At 44.3% G+C, this 15,775-nt stretch overlaps 1 protein-coding gene across 1 annotated transcript in view; it reads left to right on the forward strand.

The window, feature by feature from the left end:
- The window catches only part of EHMT2 (euchromatic histone lysine methyltransferase 2), a 346,377-nt gene that overhangs the window by 15,745 nt on the left and 314,857 nt on the right, over positions 1 to 15,775 (forward strand). The window contains exons 4-7 of the mRNA XM_069635011.1: positions 1,070 to 1,365; positions 10,925 to 11,018; positions 11,750 to 11,817; positions 12,328 to 12,570. Of these exons, the coding sequence (XP_069491112.1) occupies positions 1,070 to 1,365; positions 10,925 to 11,018; positions 11,750 to 11,817; positions 12,328 to 12,570 (701 nt within the window). The remainder of the gene's footprint in view (positions 1 to 1,069; positions 1,366 to 10,924; positions 11,019 to 11,749; positions 11,818 to 12,327; positions 12,571 to 15,775) is intronic.

Consider the following 15,775-nt stretch of genomic DNA (forward strand, 5'->3'; position numbering starts at 1 on the left):
GCACTGGTGAATTGTTACTCTTCTGACTGTTCTTGTTGGAATATTTTTCATAATAGTTCCCGGCAAATATATTGGTTCGAATACCTGGTGAGTGAGTGCTAGAACTCTTTAATCTGGACTGGCAGCCGATGCACAGCTTTAAATACTGCTTATCTGAGCCCAATTTCAATAGTGGCAGCAAGATTAAGCAAAACCATGTATCTAATAGGGTTTACCCCAAAATAGAGGGGGGAAAACATTGAATGCACACTTGCGCATTCGGCCTGGTATAAAAGATCAAATTACATAATACCGAACAAGGGGAGCGGGGGCATCGCCCGCTCCCCTAGTTCGGTATTATGGGCTGCATAGTTGTCCCCTGCATACATTAGATGCCCATCGGGGGACAAACAACCAAAATCCAAAAAGCTCAAATTACAAAATGCAAACAAGTGTGCTTTTCAATTTTATAATTCAAGCTCTTTGTATTCATTTTCTTAATCTAGATCCATCTTTTGGAAACACCATATGACATTATGGGGCGATGTCAAGTTCTTGCTAATTTGCTTGCTCAGACTCTATGATAATTGGAAGTATATTCTTCCACAAACACATTTTATTCCCAAGGCATTCAAAAGGTAAATGACTTTTGGATACTTGAAGTGCAGACAACAGGAAGCTTGAGATGGGTGGCAGCTGAAAGTTGACTTTAGGTTCTCAATGATCAGTGTAAGGTGTTTGTTTTGCCTTCATGTCTCTCCCTCTTTGAGGCATGATGCAATGGATTACCCAATGAGCATACTCTCCCAATGACTTTCTCTCTGGACTGTCAAGCTGGCGTGGTTGTCATCTGTCTGAAGTTGATCATGCAACCCATATGACTTTCCAATCTTTGCCAATGGATGTTCATAGACGGAAAATACTTTGGGAAAGTTTGCATTTCACATTTTGGGTGTGGTCTGAAGGAAAGGTGTGAGCTGGAGAGTTAAGTTGGGGCCTCTTGCTTCAAATGCATATCTATGAGTGACTAAGTACAGTAGTACTCCAGTTTGTTTTTTGGCTGACAAAACTTTGTCTTTCTCCATTTCAGGACATGCTACTAAAAGTTTCCCTACATCCCCCAGCAGAGTTGTTGGGACAAGCAGAGCCAAGATGTCTCTTACTGGCAATAGCAAGTCTCCCAATGCCATCCAGAGTCTGGCCATGAAGCTGCTCAGCATGCCCGGCACGCGTCTGCCCCAGGAAGGGCCAGCCATAGCAGAAGGAGGAGAGTCTGTGACTGCTGGTGCCATTGCTGCTGTAGCCACTACAACCTCACTTGGACAGGAGCCCCAGCCCAAGGTCCACCGTGCACGGAAAACTATGGCAAGACCGAACGTTGTGCAGGTACAGAGCTTGCTTCAGAGGAGGGCAGGGTAGATCCCTGTGCTTTTGTAATGGCCTGCAGGCATAGGTTATTTTGCCACAAGGAGGAGTGTTTTTTTTCCCCTTGTGTTTGTGTGGCCTCTCTCTAGAATTAAACGCTGAAGTCTCGCTCCCCCTGAGCTAGTCTGTACCCCGGCTGTCAGTTTAGTATTCCCTTAAGCTTGAGGGAAGTAGTGCTCTTTTTCTGCGCATTTTGCTGTTAACCTCCCCCTGCAAGTCAGGGCTGTAGTGTGTTTTGTTTTAATGTTCCTCATGTGCTGTTCTCCACTTAGAAGCAAGGGGTGCCTTCCCTTCTTTTTGATGTGGCCTCTTCCACCAGGTGAGGGCTGTTCTTTTCTGCTCTTGCTAGTAGTCTCCCTTCCCACAGTGGTCTTTCCCTCCCACAGTGGTGTAGCCAGAATTCCCTTCCAGGGTGGTGGGCTTGCGCATCTCTACGTGCGGGCCCGTGGCAGGGGCAAACCCAATTTACGGATATTTATTTTATTGGGGTTCTCTTTCTTATGCTCCCACAGACCATGGAAAAGCTTGAACTATTCAAGCCCATTGTATTATTCAAGTTGAGACACAGTTCAGCCAAATGCCCATTTCCATTCTCCTGGAATCTAAAGTAATGCAAGTCCAAAAGCGATCTCCTCTGAGGTTCACGGCTGTATGCACACACCCACAAAGAGAAATTGTGCGATACGGGTACCTGCTTGTAGTCGTTGGCAAGGGTATGCAGCTTGTTGTGTGTTATGATAACACATTTGAAGTGCTGCAAACCTAGGAAACCGGTTTTACGTTCCAATTCAATTTGTTATCTTACAATATTAGATTGCTTTAGGCGGGGGAGGTGTGGGGGTTTTAAAACCAGTTGCACTGAAACATTCACTAAATTATCAGAGGCAAATTAGTCAAATCTACTGCTTCATGGTAAGTACCAGTAGCTTGTTAGCAAATATTGCGTGTTCTTATTCCCCAACAAAACAGTATTTTATATAAATCATCTTTATTTCAAAACATATTAACAACTTCATAAAAGACATAAAAAAGAGCAACAACAAAATATGCAAAAATACAGTAATACAACTGTATAAATACATTTTTAAAATGCATTTGCTAACAGATCCTAGATTATCAGCATTGAGCACATTGTAGCCATAAACATTCAAACAGTTTTTCACGATCAACTGCATTGTTGCTTCCAAAAACCTATATACAGCCACTGCAAGCTCTCTTGTTGGCAGTAAGTGTATATATTTAATTGCCTCCTTAATTAATCTGCAATTTGATTTCCTTAAAATTGGTATTTAAAAACCTCAGCCTTTGGTTCTAAAATAATGGGCAGAAAATCAAAAAGTGCATAAGATCGCCTGTTAAAATAACATTACATGGGCACCGAATGCTCAATTCCGAAGCCAATGTAATTCCTGCCATCATGCATATTGACTAATGACGACAAGCGGCTTACCCTTAAGTGAAACAAAACACTCCTCTTACATTTTACTAGCAAACCAGTGTAGGTAGTCGGCATTAAGCCCATTACAGCCATAATCATTATACTTAACAGACTGTTTCTAACTGTCATGTTACTCCCTTCGGTGATCCATACATTTTTGCCGAACCAGGGATAAATCGTCCCTTGAGACGCTTGCAGCAGTAACATAAAGACTCGGGAGTCCAAGGCTTCTAAATAGTTTTTTTTCAGATTGTTCAGCCAAGAAACGTTCCCGGCACTGTCTGAGATCATCAAATCCTTTATAATCTCTTGCGTTGGGTGATGCATAGCTTGAGACCATAATCTTATCCAAAATGTCAGGGGCTTTAGGTTTATGTGATCGTCTATATAATCCAGCCTTCGTTTGAACGGTATTCCAACGATAAAATAAACATTTGCTCTGACAGAATTCGAGCATATTCATGTCTTCTCATCTGCCATTGAACAGTAACAGGCCTGTATAGTAACTGCTGAATAGAATATGAAAACTCATGAGCCCCGTTAAGATGGCTTTCCAAAATCAGCCATGGTGGGAGGATTTTGGGAGGCCACTCTATTATGGTCAACAGGAAAGGCACAGAGGTTAGCCAACACCCAATCAATGTGAGGCAGCAGAGCACTAAACGCTTAGTCTCAAGAAGGGCGTGAGAGCGGTCTGGGCCTACAATTCGTCCACATAGATGAACACCAGTAATTCCAGTTACAGTATATATTTAAAAATACAATTGATAATTAAGCTTTTACTTGACACACTAAGCAGATAATAATCGCAGGTAAATGTCAAACAACCTTATAAAACATATACACACATCCAACTTTGGGAGAAGTAGAATTGCATATGAATCAGTACAACGCAGGTGAGTAGTCGGATGCAGTGAATTAAACAGAACTCCCTAATTCTTATAAAGTCCGACCTTAAGATGGTTTTGGGTCTTGTACCCAAAGGTCTCCAGTTTCAAAGCATATGCTCTTCAGGTAAATTCTTGTAGGAATAGTAGTACCAGTGGTTCTGAGTTCCAAAGACCACTAAAAGTTCAGATGAGTATTACACTCAATCGAACAAACTAGGATAGGCCTAGGGAAGGTTCCTTAACCCATGGTCCACCACCAAAGGTTACGTAAGAGTGAGTTAGGGCCCATGTAACCCTATGGAGGACAGAAACAAGTATGTTAACTTACACCCCCTCACCCTACCCCCGACTTCGATTCTTACTGAGGCCACTGTAGGTGTTTCCACAATCTGTTGGTGACATAATCTTATGCGTGTGGTCCAATTGAAGAATTCCCAGGGGTGGCAGGTACAGTGGTAACTTTCGGTGTTGTGATTTAGTTACGGTCAGTTGCGGTTCACAGGAATCAGTTCCAGGCAGCTTCCATTAGATGCCCAGAATGAGGAAAGTAGACGACCTCTATGGTGCAGACCCCTTTGGGACATCTCACTGGATTGAGTTACTGTTGCAACGGGAGTCCCTGCAGTCAATCTTCAGGTAGCAAGCACAGGAGCGGGCCCAGTACAGCTTCCTTTGGAGGGAAATGGCTAAAAATGCAGGAGCAGGCGACTTGTGGCACAAGCTGAAAATCTGCAAGTTCCTAGTCTCTGCTTGGATTGGTGATGGCTGCAGCAAGGTAGCCAATGAGAGAGCTGGTCAGTCCACTGGTTGGTCCAGGGACACTTCCGGAGGCTTAGCAGGCAGGGGTCGATACTGTTTCCCACTGGCATAGGAGTCAAAGCACCAAGAATGGCCCTCTTGAGATCATTACCTCCACGTCCACTTTTCCTCATCCCAGTACTTACCTCACGAGGTCCCTGCCTCTGACACAGGACCTTCTTTTATTTCTTTTTATTCCTATAACTCCTCCCTCACACCCATGTCACTTAGTTTCATATTACCAAGCCGTAGCATGGGACCTTCCCCGCAGGGAGGGCGAGGAGGGTTGTCAGTACTGTGACGAGGAAGAGTAGGACTCGTAGTAATGAAGATTACCAGTAAGTAATCAGAGTAGGACTTCACGGGACAAAACTGGAGACGATGCTGATCAGCTGCAGTGGTCGTCATCAGGCTGTTCTTCATAGAAGTCTTGGTTCTAACGATGATCTGCCAAACAATCACAGGAGTTCTCCTTTTATCCGAGATTCAGGCTGGGAGCTAGCTCAAGCCCACCAATGGTAACGATATGTACCATTGGCTAACCTACCATAGAGGACCACTGGTCACCACATTTGCCCACTGTGGAGTAGATTTTGTGTGAAATTCTCTCCACCTGTGAGCCGCCCTCCCCCAGCACTTTTCGCTGGAATCTTGGATTTTTTTGACTGATTCTCCTGAGTGAGTGGGAACCTTTTTCTTCACTCACTCATTCTTTTACTCTGATCATGGGAACCATTTTTACCTCTTTTTGGTGTTTCTTTTTGAAGTCATGCTTTTCTACAATTTTAAAGGCATCTACAATTTACTAAAGCAGCACCCAGAACATTCTGTGCTGTGTTACTGGAGGCCTATAGAGCTCCCCTGTGATTGTTTTTACTTTATTTGCCAAACTCTTACAGTTACCAAGGCAGGGGGATACTTTTGATCCTACCTGTGTTTTATTTAATCGAGATCAGAACACCCCACCTTGTGTGGACTGCTGAGGGGATCCAATGTATCCCTTTTCTCGACTCTCCAGTAACTTTTTGGTTACTATGACAGGTCTATCTGTTCAGGCTGGTGGCAGTGTACCTTTTACGCAACGTTTTGTGAACTGTCCATGCAGCCTGTCTTCGCGGCATTGTCTTTGCCCCATTGGACAGCCATTTTCCAAGTTTGAATGATGCATGGGATACTATTGGTGGACTCGGCCATGTTTCCTGCATAAATCCAGAGGTCCTGGAGCTGGAACCAAGAGTCGACCACTGGAACAGAAGAATCCGAAGGACGATGACACCAGCAGCGTCCAGCGACTGCCAGAGCCTGCTGAGTAACCGCTGCTGTCCGGACCTGAACTTCTAAGTGACAGCGGAGAGCCGAAGAAGATGACTTCCTCCCTTGGACCGATGGGCCTAACCAGTCCCAAGACGAACTGCATTTTGTGCCATCCCTTGAAGAGCTGCGACCTTCACGACCTGCAATTTGTCAGTACCCTAGGACATCGGCTGCATTGCTGTGCAACACCTCCTGAAGCACGGTTTTGCCTGAAACTTTGCAGCATCCTTCAAAGCGTGCAGTGACCTGATCCAGCTCCCCAAAGTCCCCTCACCCGAGACAAGGACCGAAAAATTAGAAGAGACACCTGCCGCAACAACCACTTATTCAACTGAGCCGGAAAAAGGTGCCAACAAGCCAGAACCAAAAATATCCTTTGCTGGCATCCGTCTGCACGAGAGCTGTCGCCAGATCCACTGAAGTCCCTTTCTTCTGTCGCCAAGACCGAGAAACCATGGACTGGGTCTGATGTAACCTTACTGCTCGAACTGACCTGCAGCTACTGCTTCTTCACCTGAAGTTATTGTCCTACCCCTGGTACAACTTACCTGTGGGTTGTTTGATCCTGTGGTCCCAGGGGCTGCAGAGAGCTTAATCTTGCACCCCTCCTGATCTCTCATAGAGCTACATTGGGGTGGACCACACATTGCACTCTAATCTTGCCATAGGACACTGGTCCTTTGGGCAATCCTACAAGGGAACAGCCGGATTCCCTTACCTTAGTGAAACTCACTTTACATTACCTGCAATACTGGAAGAGACTCCTACTGCACTCTGCCATAGTGAACCTTTTTACCCTGCTTTTCCGCCTTTCTTAATCCACCCCTGGCCACTGGTGCCCCAGTGACTCAGATGAGCACTGATAGACTCACATAAGATAGGGTTGGACTCATTAAGATAGGCTGGAACTGTTTTGAAAAGTTCTAAATGTTTGGAATGGTTTGCATATATGTTTCAGAGGCTTTTACGGAGTGATTTGTTACTACCAATGCTATTCTAAAGTTACTACAACTGTGGTTTACTATCCAAAGAATATTACAAAGTGATCTGATATTGTTCTACTGTTTAAAGTACTTACTTGACTTGTGAATTATCACCTCTGCCTTAGTGTATATAATAAATACTTATATTTTATAGGACATCCTAAGTGTATTTGTGTTTTCTTGGACTAAGTGTATGCTCTGTGTTCTTTGTACCTCACTAAAGCCCCTCACCCCCTCCCTCCCTCTCCTTAGACTGAGCCTGACTGCTCCCCATTCTACCAAACCCTTGTGTGGTTCAGGCTACTAGGTAACCCCCAGCACTGTACATAAAATGGTGTGTGCTGGACCTACAAAGAGAAAAGGTAAGTAAAGTCAATTTCACTTTACTATTCTTGGTAACAGTAGCTCACACAAGAAAAGGTATTTAAACCTTATGAGAAATCTAAATGATTTCTCTGTGACACTGCACTGAAGCTGCTGTGTGTCACCATACAAAAAGAAGATGCCTATGGAGTTTGTCAGACTCCAAAAACAGTGGAAGCACATAATCTATATCAGGTCAAAACACATGAGGGAGTAGGAAAAAGGTCTCACTCATTCCAGGGTTTAAATAAAAAATTCCTAAAGTCCAGCAAAAGAGCTGGGGGTCTCTAAGGCTGAAGGGAATTACCACAGAAATGAGAATTCTCCCCAACGGTGACCAAGGGATTAAACTCAAGTAGTGGCGCAACACCATTGAGCTGACTGGGCTTCAGCCCCCCCACCCTTTTTGACATTTTGGGGTATGTTGACTCGACCTGGCTGACCCACAGAACCGTTGCCGGACAGAACAGGACAAACGGCACCTGGGTTTTGCTGTTAACAAAGGCCCAATAATTACTAACGTAAAGCATTTCACTGTTAGTACCTGCATTGAAATCCATAATTCTTTAGGCAATTGAAATCTTGATGTGGGTTTAGTACTTGCATGTCAGGAAAGTGATTGGAAGGGCAGAGAGGGGACAGGAGACCGCTTATTCTCACAGCAGTCCATAAGTCGGTGTTTTCAGACTTACAGGGGAGAGTTAACTGCTTGTAACATTGAAGATGCACTTGAATAGTCTCATTAGAATGCATAAAGAAGTTAGATGCCCCACACAAATAAGTTTGCCCCTCCTGCACCACCCATGAAGTTAGCAACTCTCCCACCATTTCAAGGTTTAGCATCCCCCACGAAATGTAGGTTTTGTTGCGCCCCTTAACACAAGCACACACCCCATTCACCATACACGCACATGCACACCCAGCCACCCATACATTTAAGTGTGCACCCTTTCACCATACAGGCCCACCTAGGCAGCACCCCCATACATTTAAGTGTGCACCCTTTCATCATATACTCGCAAACAAACGCGTCATGGGGCTGAGGGGCACCCTATCGATTAAAAAAGAAATGGTTTCAAGTCACTCCGACTTGATAAAGAAATGATTTCCGCTAAGGACAGAACCATAATGGAAATAATTTCTTTATGAAGGCAACGACTTCCAAAAGAAACAATTTCTTTTTGAAGTCCTAGAGCTCCCACACCCCATGACATGCCATGGGGTGAGGGAGGCCCTCAGACTTCAAAAAGAAAAAAGTTTGTAGTCACTCTGCCTTCATAAAGAAATTACGCTGTAACCTAAATAATTACTTTATGAGGGCAGAGTGACTGAAAAAATAAACTTTCTTGTTTTAGTCCACGGGGTCCTCCACCCAGGACATGTGGTGGAAGGGCCCCCGCACCAGCGGGGGTGCAGGGGCCCCCGTTACACCAGTGTCTAGGTCCCCGCTTTAAACCACAACATCCTGATTGCACACCTCCATGACACTGTGGGAATCACAGGTCCGGCTCTGGCGTGGTTAACTGCCTTCCTTTTCGACCGCCCATCCCAGGTGGAACCTGGGTCCTTTCTCTCTACTATCACACTTTCAACCTGCAGCGTTCCCCACGGTTCTCACCTATCCCCCTGGTTCTTCAATGTCTACATGGCTGCCCTGGCACGTGTGATTGCCACTTTCATCTCTAACTTCCAGTGTTATGCGGATGACGCGCAACTCTCCTTCAGGCTACCCTCTGCCACCTCCTTTACCTCGCTCATATCTGACTTTTGTCCGCAATTCAGTCATGGTGTGCTGCAAACAACCTCTGCCTCAATGTCAGTAAGACTGAGATCGTTTGCATTGGAGTCCTGCTCTCATTTTCCCACTTGCACTCTGGCTGGCCTCCCTTGGCCCTGCGCCCACACCCACATGTGAGGCAAAACACCTTGGGGTCATCTTCTACTCCAAACTCTCCTCCTCCACTCACATTTCGGAAATCCAACTACCAGCTGCACCTCCTCAGAGGTATTCCTTTTCTAACCTTCCACCAGCGGCTCACTGTCTCCAGAGCCCTGGTTCTCTCTAGGCTGGACTATTGCACAGCCTCTTTCTCAACCTCCCTGCCTCTGCTTTGCGCCCCCTGCAACTCATCCAGAACAGAACTGTGAGACTTATCCTTGCCCTCAAGCCCAGGGACCGCATCTCTTCGGCGCCGAAATCCCTTCACTGGCTGCAAGGATCAAGTTCAAGACACTCTGCATTGTTCACAAGGCTTTCTGGGGTCTGGGACCTACCTATCTGCAACGATGCCTACCTTAATACTGTCCCTCCCGAGCCCTCCGCTCATTTACCTCCAACCTTCTGCGAGTGAGCCGGTTCTGAAGCAGATATTTGGAGGGACATCTTTATCATCAGCAGTGACCTCCCTCTGGAATAGCCTCCCTGCGGCCCTCCGTCTTGAGCCTGATCTCCTTAAGTTCTGGAAACTTCTTAAGACATTCTTCTTCTTCTCTTCCTTCTCTCTCCCGCTACCCTGCTACCTTCTCTTTCCGCTCTATCCCTCTCTCCCTGCTTTTCCACACAGATTTCCCCCCGTAACGCCTGTGCACTTGCACAATCTGAATGTACCATGCCTTGAAGATTGTCCATCTTCCCTGTCTCCCCTCCATGCATGGTGGCGCCTCAATGCACTTGAAAAACTGCAGAATTGTTGTCGGACCTATTTGCTGTTATCTTCACTGTTAATTGTATTATATGCACGTACTCTGCCTGTGCAGACTTGTATCGTTCAAGGGCTCTGAATGACTGTTGTTTTTTCCGCTTTTTCCCTCCCTCCTTGAGCGCTTTGAACCACTTGCCTTGTGTATAGGCACTTTACAAATAAACATTACCATACCAAACAAAAATGTAATTTGTATGGGCGGGAAAACCCAAAACGTCTATTGTTCAGCTTTCCCCACCTTGATGCCACAACGTATTTTAATTGTTGATAAATTTGTGAACAACTTGGCTTGAATGGATACAGAGCATTTATGGTTGACTGTCTGATGCCTTAACACTTGCTGTTGTAAGATTTCTGAAGGTGTGTGAACTATGTCAGTGAAGGATTTAGTTTTAGATGTCTCTGTGCTTAAAGTGTTTAATTATTTGCGGTTTTAGACGTAGCATCTTTTCTTCTTTTTTTTCATCAACTTTTGTGGGAAGCCCTCTGCTATTTTGGACTTTCAATGAGATTAATTGTTAATATTTATAAAGATCTTATTTATCAACCTTGTCCATTATTTTATTGAAGTGATCGATTTTACTGAAGACAGTTGTAATGTTCTGAATCTGATCTGTTTTCGGCTTGCATGAATTATTTTGAGTATGTATTTTAAATTGGAAATATTGTAAATGTTTGTTTTAAACCATATACAATACATTTTATTTTAAATTAACCCCCACGTTTTATGGAAGTCCTCTCCAAGACGCTCTGCCATTGCAGGGTTTTGTATGAGTTGGATGTTGGTTCAAGCGGATGGTAAAGCTTCTCTGTATGCCTTTTGACTTTTCTCCACTTCACCAGTCATTGTTCTGTCAGTGCTCTACGGCGTTCTATTTACTCCACTGCAGAATTAGACTGCAGCAGGGCATGGAGATGTTTCCTTTGCTTTCTTTTACCCCACTCACCTGTGCTTCCTGACAAATGCCTGTGGTTTGAACCCATAGCTCTCTGCCGGTGAAGGTGAATTATTTTCTTCTCCCTCGTTGGCAGGTGGCGCTGATTGAGAAGGAGTCTAACGCAGAGGCTGATAGGCTGAGTGCTGGTGAAAGGTCGCTTCTGGACGGCGAGTTTGAGGTGACGGCAGGTAAGTTTGAGGAGCTGATTGGCAGATGGGGGTGAGGAGAAGGCAACGTTCATGGTGCAAAGCCTGGAAGTTGAGGCCTGGTGTTGCTCTGGCTAAGCCTTTCTAATACCCTAATTGGTAGATCTGTGCTTCCCTGTAGTTATAGTCCAAGTAGCTCATGAAATTCATATTCATGGTGCCATGTCTCTTCCTTCTTACGGCTCTACCTAGTGTATCTCATTCGTAGCTGCCATTCTTGTGCTCCTTTTCTTCCTGGCTCTCCTGCCGGCCCATGGCTCCTTTCTTCTGCTAGTGGTGTTTGTGGTTTTCTTGTTCCTTTTCAGGCCTTTGTTCTTTCTCCTGCAGGCGGTGTTCCTGATTGTCCTCCTCCTTAACTGGCTTTTTTCCTCTTCTCCTGGTCTTACCTTTGGACCTCCTGTCAATGACCTTGGCCCCCTCTTCTTTTTCTGGTGGTTTATGATCTCTGGTTTGCTGCCGCTTTACAGGTCTCAACCCATGTGTTGTGAAGTAGACCCAGGTTGTGATTCTCATCGGTCAGGGGGTGCGAAGGGGTGATTGGGGAAATCGGCCAGTAAATCAGTTGTTGGGGAAAATCAGGTTGAGTTCCAGGACTTTCACCCTCATATGTATGAGTTTACCTTGGAAGTCATATTTTTCTTGAAAATTCACAGGTATGTCTTTTGCACACAAGACTTACTCACTGAAATCCTTTTCTCCTTTAACCCTTCCAGAAGGTGCAAGGAAAAGAAAAATGGAGCTGTCTGGTGGTGGTGATCTTCCTGTAAAAAGAGCCATGCAGGTACTAGGTTTCATTGGAGAATTCTTGCCCAAGGTGCCAGTGTTGGTCAAGTTTTGCCCATTCACGTTAGATGTGCAGCTGTGCTTGGATCTGTTTTATTTTGAGTGTCAAGTAACATATTGTAGAGGGGACAATTGATGTTTTGAGTATTGGAGGCCGACAGGACTTTCAGTTTATCTGCCTGCTGTTTGATGGCAAATTGCGGTTTTAGCCACTGAGTTGCAAAAGATCATTACTAGTGTAATCTTGCATAGGTGTATTAGACCATTACAATGGGTGAAGATTATGTTGTGATAAGGGCATTGGGCTGTAACATCTGGTAAGTTGAATGCACAGTGATTCACACTATGTTGGGAAATAGAACATAGAGTGGAATTTTATTGAATACACATCTTACAGTCCTAACTAAGTTGGAACGTTCAATTGGTTGAAAGATGTAATGGCCTTATTGGATGAATTATGTCGTTCAAAATACTGTTTGGCTAAGGTCAGGCGTGTCTCCAATTTCAGTCTTCAGGTGTATTGTCCTTCACTCGTGATGCCACCTCTACAACGCCAGCGGCACACTCCTCTAGCAATCTGTTGGATCCCTCTGGGGTGTTCGTAGCATCTCGGGGTGAGGTGATGGGTACAGGAAGGGAGGCAACAGCGGCACCCATGACGCAGCCTGTGGGAGACTGGGTGCCTGAGATGGGAGCTGATTTCTTCTATGACAGCTACACTGTGGAGGAAACAATAGAGTCCGACAGTAAGGTCAGTGTGCCTCTAATCCCAGAGCCTGAGGTGCCTGGAACAGAGTTTATGATTTAAATCTAGGACACATGTGCCTTAACTATGCCAGACCCATGTTAGTTTGGGTTAGCGGTCTTGCATAACATGCATCATCATTTCTTCACATTAAATATCACTCATCAGGTAATATTCGATGGTACATTGGCTTGTGGAGCTTGTGTGCTCCCATGGGTGCATTTGATTCCTTGGCATCTGCACATTCTGTGCATCTTCTGAATTGTGCTTTGCTTTGTGTTTCCATTTTCCACTATTGCAGAATTGTTGAATTGCTTCAGATTTCATGTTGTGTAATTAATAATTTATATTTAAACTATCCTTTCCTAGTCATAAATACTGTATGGTTATAAAATTGTAGTGTTGTGATGTAACTCAGTAATTATCTAGTCTTTTCATTAATTTAATTTCTTTCAGACAATATAAGAGGTACAAATATTTATTTAAAAACTCGAGACTAGCAATGTGAAAAAAATGTTAACATCAAATAGGGTATAAAATGTTTAATAAAGCAAACGCTTTCATATTATTTCAGGTGACTAAAACGAAATTAGAGGAACTGTCACATTTAAAAGTGAGCCATCAGGCAAGTAAATCGTGCACATAAAAACCCATTGTCCTTTCTACCAAAGGTTGCCCTTCTAATAACGAGCTTAAATAAGCCACCTAACCCAGACAAAGCAGCAGATTGTTTGCTGGGCTTGTTCAGTTTTGTTAAAAACCACAGAGAGAAATCCACATTTTAGTCAGGACATCCTAGCACCTATCTGGCTGTATCAGGTCTACCCCTTAGGTCCAAGAGAATTTCTGTATAGTCATCCAGTCCTCCCTTGGCCCATTCCCGTTGCAAGCTGGCGCTCATTTCGTCCATGGTAATATTGGAGAAGCGGCTCCTGAATCTTTTGAAAGCTGCTTTTTACACTGTGGCTCTCCATGTGCTTCTTGCCCAGATGCTCTGTGACTCGTGTCTCACAGCTAGGTAGGCAGTGGGTTGAGTCATTCCTTCCTTACAACACCCGAGCAATGAAAATGCAGATGGATGTAGGCCTCCCACTAGGCCCCATTTGCTTATCCGTGTTGCTTATATAAAGACTGGCTAGGATCTTAATGTGAGGCGCTTATTTGATGAATAAACGCCAATGTCAGAAATGACAAATTATAATGTATCTAGGCTCTAGCTATTATTCAGCTGAGTGGTACACCATTTTATTGATCTTGGAAAAAAAAGACTAATGTTGACCAGATTTGTGTTTTTGGTGGTGTCCGGCACATTGACCTATCTTGCCACCATTTACTGCAGCCATTAAAAGTGAACACAGGTCTTCCATCACCTACTTGCTCTGCGAAGGCATGTTCTAATTTTATGTTTCAGTTAAAATGCTTATGGCTATTAGGACTAATAAGCAGCAAATCCATCATGAAAGCATGCAACTTGGAATCACATTTAAGAAAGTTGATCGTACACAATAAAGAGCTCTGGTCATTGGCACCCTTTAAGCACTCCCAGAAGATTGTAGAAGAGTTTAATCAATGAGTGGTTTCATTTTCCAAGTAAGTGACTGTTTGCCAGTAAAGCAATCGGAGATGCCAAGCGACTCAGTTGTTGTTTTAAAATAATTCATCTCAGAGTTTGGTTGCTTTCATAAATCATGGCTAATTTCATTTGTTAAACTGTGGATTGTAAATCTCTCTTCTGAATCATTGTCTACAAACACTTTTTGAAAAATTGGAAAAGAATATCCCTTTGGAATAGGCTTTGTAAGCATATTTGGGTCTTGGCTTGTGTTCACATACAGGCACTATTTGTATCAGTTATAGTAAGTGTTCTTCCTTTAGATGGCCCTGTAGTTCACCTAGGGTAGCAGCCAATGCACACCTCTCAGGAGGACAGTGGGGCAACAGAAATGCATTATATTGTGTTCAATAAAATTAATAATGGGTAGCTAAATGGAACATTGACCCACATAGCAGGGAGAAGAATCCCTTTTAAGAAGTCTAGTGAAGGGTAAAAAGATTTTTCAGTCTCTCGGTGGTGACCAGAATGTCTGCAATTATTGTTCAACCCTTGGTAAGCCCCTGTTGTGGGCGCTTGTCATTTTTCTCTCTTGGGGAAAAATTATATTTTCTTAGTCCTGTAATATTTTTGGTCCTCATGAGCCCAGAATTCCCAGAAAGGAGTCATCCATTTTGTTGTTTTAAATGCGATTCAGCGTAAGTATGATTGGCAAGACTGGCATATCTCAGACTCAAAGTCCACGAAAGGGTGGATGCGCCTGATGGGAGTCTTGTCTGGCCACCCCTTATTGACTGACTGCCAAAACCTCAATACTCCACTCCTGTGGGTGGATTTATGTCCCTGTGTGATGTGCATATTTCCCTGTGTGAATGTGAATATTTGGGGGTCCCTTTTCCATCCTCAGATTTGTTTATAGATCCCTCGCTTTTGAAGCTGCGGTACTGGCTTGACCTTGTCCTTCTGTGGAGTCTTGTGCCTCTGCTGGCCTTTTCTGCAACATCCTTTGTTGGGAGCCTGTGCCTGGAGCCCTGGTACTCCCTGTAAATCTACCTGTCCTTGCTGGACCCCTGAGGTGGGAGCTCCTTCTGGAGCCCTAGAAGGACAGCAGTTATTCCCCCGGACCTCTGCTCATTGCGGAACTGTTGGGGAGAATTCTCATTTCTGTGCTAATTCCCTTCAACCTTAGAGACCCCCAGCTCTTTTGCTGGACTTCAGGACTTTTAATTTGTATCCTGGACTGAGTGAGACCTTTTTTTCACCATCTCATGTATTTTTGATCAGATTTGGACTCCATGCTGCTTTTGGTTTTGGAGTCTGCCAGTGTCACAGAGAAGTCCTTTGGATTTCTCTTAAGGTTTAAATACCTTCTCTTCGGTAAACTACTGTTCCCAAGAGTAGTAGAGTGAAATTGGCTTTACTTACCTGTTTTTCCTATGTAGGTCCAGTACACCCCATCTTATGTGGAAGTACTGCAGGGGTTATTTAGTAGCCCCTTTTCCTACTAATCATGTAACATTTTATGTTACCCTCACTACATTTAATGGCTGGTGGCTGTGGTTTAATTTTCCTACCATTGTGCGTTTTTACCGCAGGTTGAATTCTCAGCTGCAGTATTGCACCCATGGGTGCCCATTTTGCCAAAATGGCCCTGGTCTT

The sequence above is a fragment of the Ambystoma mexicanum genome, chromosome 13 (genome assembly GCF_040938575.1).
Source record: "Ambystoma mexicanum isolate Mex_15411 chromosome 13, UKY_AmexF1_1, whole genome shotgun sequence".
Taxonomy (NCBI): Eukaryota; Metazoa; Chordata; class Amphibia; order Caudata; family Ambystomatidae; genus Ambystoma; species Ambystoma mexicanum.